At 32.4% G+C, this 4,055-nt stretch overlaps 1 protein-coding gene across 1 annotated transcript; it reads left to right on the top strand.

Moving 5' to 3' along the window:
* The first annotated feature begins 679 nt into the window (after positions 1–679).
* On the top strand, positions 680–2,292 carry LOC127728993 (neuronal acetylcholine receptor subunit alpha-6-like). Its single transcript, XM_052236568.1, has 2 exons — positions 680–1,438; positions 2,287–2,292. Exons 1-2 carry the CDS (start codon positions 680–682, stop codon positions 2,290–2,292), a joined length of 765 nt encoding a protein of 254 aa, XP_052092528.1.
* Positions 2,293–4,055: the final 1,763 nt, after the last annotated feature.

The raw sequence follows: 4,055 nt of genomic DNA, 5'->3' as shown, positions 1-4,055 counted from the left end.
TTTCCTTTTTTTTTAATGAGAGCAACTTGTTTCCGTATTTATGTTAGTGTCGTAATCTTTTTTGTCACCTTTAAATATTATTCTCGGTTATAAAAAAATGATGCAGGGTTATCATGGCAATGGAACTTTAACTCTTGTGATTTGGATATGATAGAACCTCGACATTTGCCTCTATTACAAAGAAAACACAAGGGAAATGAAATAAAGAAACTTAAAATGATGAAGTTGATGCAATCAAAAATGTACATAAATGAATAAACACCGTTTCATCAGCCAGACAAACAATCTCATAGATAGATAATTCATTTTATTAAAGTGTCGCCATCCATAACAGTTTCCAATAGATATATACAAAAAGTCCTAAGGACCTAACCTTTAGTAAAAGGATGCAAGCCGAAAACGACTTATGAGACACTATCATTAAAAAGACAACATTTAAAAATCAAACATCAAACAGATAAGTGGTGACAAGTGTGTGTTCGGTATTGTACTACTGAGAACTATTTACAAAATGTTTTCTATAACATTGGTTGTTGTTTTGGTAACTGTTAGTTATTGTAATGGGAACTACGAAAGAAAGCGATTGCTAAGACAGAATTTATCTGAACATTACAACCCTGAATTGCTTCCGATTCTGGACTCTAATATCCCATTACATGTAAATGTAAAACTATACGTAATGGCGCTTCAAGGACTTGACGATAAATCACAAATTCTTACAGCGTCGGTTTTCTGGTACTTTACATGGAAAGATGAAATATTCAGATGGGATCATTACTTGGAATATAAAAACATATCAAGACTGACAGTTAAAGTCAGCGATGTATGGGTTCCCGAAATATATATTATAAATGATGTAAGGGACATGCCTATAAGAAGTACTGGAAATAATAAAGAGTATGTGATTGTCAGATCAAACGGTTACATGACATGGTTTCCGGCAAAAGAATTGCAAACTTCATGTGCAGTTGATGTTTCAAAATATCCTTTTGATACACAGGCATGCAAAATCCGAATGGAGGCCTGGTATCAAGACAACAAAAGCTTTGTTCTTAACACAATTGGATCAGGAATAGAAATATCAGAAGTCCACTTTGTTGAAAATGGAGAATGGGACATTCTTAATTTATCAGCCAATCCATTCCAGTACCAGGAGGATTATGCGGATAATTCATCCGCTTATTCAAGTATACATTACACTTTAATTTTGAAAAGACGATCTTCATACCATTTAATTACAACAGCGTTTCCATTTGTAATTTTAATGGCAATTAATTTATTGGTTATCGTCATTCCAACAGAATGTGGCGAAAAACTGGGATTCTGTATGTCACAGTTTTTGACAATGATTGTGTTTCTAACATTGATAGCTCAAAACATGCCTTCCTCATCATTTACGATTTCGTACCTCACATTTCTCATCAGTTTGCAGATTTTGGTAAGCGGAATCACAATTTTAATAGTTGCAATCAGTATTTATTTACAAACCCGAAGCATAGAAGATAGACCTTCATGCCTAGTAAGAATCATTTTTAGTCCTCTGAGATATTTCCAGCAGAACTATCTTAAGAAGAGTTTCACACTAGCTCAGGACACTAGACATGAAGGCTTTATCACATGGCTTGACATGGACAGAAAACTTAACTGTGGTTTGACTATTTTACTTTTACTTAATGTGATCGCTACTACTTCCGTATTTGTACTTGTGATTTATTAAGCATGACAATGGACATATATGATAACTCGAACATTCGTTCTATTTATGTCCTTACAACACTTATCAATTAAAAAGTAAGCAGATCCTTGGTTTCAACATTTGTGTTTATGATTGACTGATATTGCTTATTTAATGTACTTTCATGGTACAAATTGATACACAAAAACTTATTTAACGAATGTTATCCTTTTATGCCATTATCGGAGCATTTCGTTTAATAAACAGTCATGCCTTTTATACTTCTGATTTTTCTTAAAAGAACAAGATTGATGTTTTATTATTGTCTTATATTTTATTTCGATAAATGGGTTACAAGATGAACTCAGATATTATGGGAATTAAGTTCTTGATTCTCTAAAGCAAGCCTCGCAAATTCGTATGTTAGTAGGAACTTTAGTTAATAAGATTTATTTATTTACTACTATATGCCAGTATCCTCATTTTTTTGGGGTCATCAGATAACCTTTTGAACTTATCTCTTATATCGAAAGAAACAAAGCTACCAACGTAACAGTTTACACAATATTGAAATGCATATTCATATATTATTATTATTATTATTATTATAGTATTAAGTTTTTTTTCAGGAGATTTGTCCATGTGAAAACTTGGCAAAATCACTCAAAAAAAAAATGATAAGTCTAAACTTATGACTTTTCCTACTCATAATTCCAATACAATGAAACAAAAAGAATTGTTTAAACGTTTTGGTTGCTAAGAAGTTCACAAATGAAATATGACTTAGCATTCAATATTGGAATTAACGTAATGATATTAGTGCGTAGGCCTATAGTCTACAATCTATTTATAATAAAGTTGATAATAAGAATTAGTGACGGAATTTAAAGTTTTCATAAATCAACATAAAACTTTTTAACACATACTAACGACATTTTTATATCTTTCGCATGCATAATGTCTCCTTCAAGATGTATCAAAGAAATTTCTTGGTATTCCTAAACGGAAGATTTTGTACACGCAGAAGAAGAAGTATACTTAACAACAAAATTATTTTCATTTACCTGTGTATGGTGTGACGCAGGTTTCTTCAGAAGTGATGGTTTTCTAAAGGTGTTTGACATTTCACAGTGATATCATACTTTAACTTTGTTTAAACCTGTTTATTCACTTTTGACTTTAATTATTTATCCCTTGTAATTTTTTATTAACTGTGTATATGCATTTAGGTATCACAGGTCAAATTTATTCGTTCATTGTGTGTTAATTTACGTTTTTTTGATTCAGTTAAGCCTTCCAATTGATATTTTATAGTGTGTTTTTCTATGTTGTGATGTTATACTATTGTTTCAGAAATAGGAGAAGGTTTGGTACCATTAAAAAGTTTAATCCCGCTGCAAATGTTGCACCTGTCCTAAGTCAGGAATCTGATTACAGTAGTTGTCGTCTGTTTATGTAGTTCATACGTGTTTCTCGTTTCTCGTTTTTATATAGATTAGACCGTTGGTTTTTCCGTTTGAATGGTTTTACTCTAGTAATTTTTTGGGGCCCTTTATAGCTTGCTGTTTGGTGTGAGCCAATGCTCTGTGTTGAAGGCCGTACCTTGACTTATTATGGTTTACTTTTATAAATTGTAACTAGGATGGAGAGTTGTCTCATTGGCACTCATACCACATCTTCCTATATCTATTATGCTACCGTTGTCCGATCACGACTAATGCTTTCTACAACAAACTGGTATTTATACAAAATAAAAGACTCAAAAGACTTCATATTGACATCAAAAGGGTCTTAAAAGACTCTAATTTGACGTAATGACACTTTTTTTTACGACGGATCTCTTCGCCTATGTAACGGTACGCGACTCAAATAAATATGGAGGAGATGACACCGCAAAAGAGAATCTCTTGAAACTTGAGAAAGTTACCATAACCACTGAATATAATTCTACATATGGATTTAAACGACATACTACAATCATCGAGAGAAATATAAAGGTAGGGTAGGAATAAATCCAAGATCAACGAAAGGGACTTAGTTTCAGAAGGAAATTTGCTAAAAATGTAATTAAAGTATCAATATTTAAATCTGACAAATTTGATTAACATTCATAACAATTTGACTACCATCTGATGATACTGCGCTGGGGTCAAACTGCCATTAAAAATATGAAAAGGGGAAGAAGGCAAGATTGCCTAACGAAAAGACGAATCTATAACATAATGTAATGATTTCTTTGACTGCCTCTTTTAATGTTTCGGTATCTTTGTTTAGCTCGATATGAATTCGAGCTTTATATTCATGTAGTTCCCTATCAGGTCTTGACCGTCTCCTTTGTAGCGGTTCTATATGTGGTTGAACAGTCCATGTATTGGATGGT

The sequence above is a fragment of the Mytilus californianus genome, unplaced genomic scaffold (genome assembly GCF_021869535.1).
Source record: "Mytilus californianus isolate M0D057914Y unplaced genomic scaffold, xbMytCali1.0.p SCAF_2, whole genome shotgun sequence".
NCBI classification, from domain to species: Eukaryota; Metazoa; Mollusca; class Bivalvia; order Mytilida; family Mytilidae; genus Mytilus; species Mytilus californianus.
The sequence above is the reverse complement of the archived record's forward strand: the minus strand, read 5'-3'. Positions and strand labels throughout refer to the sequence as shown.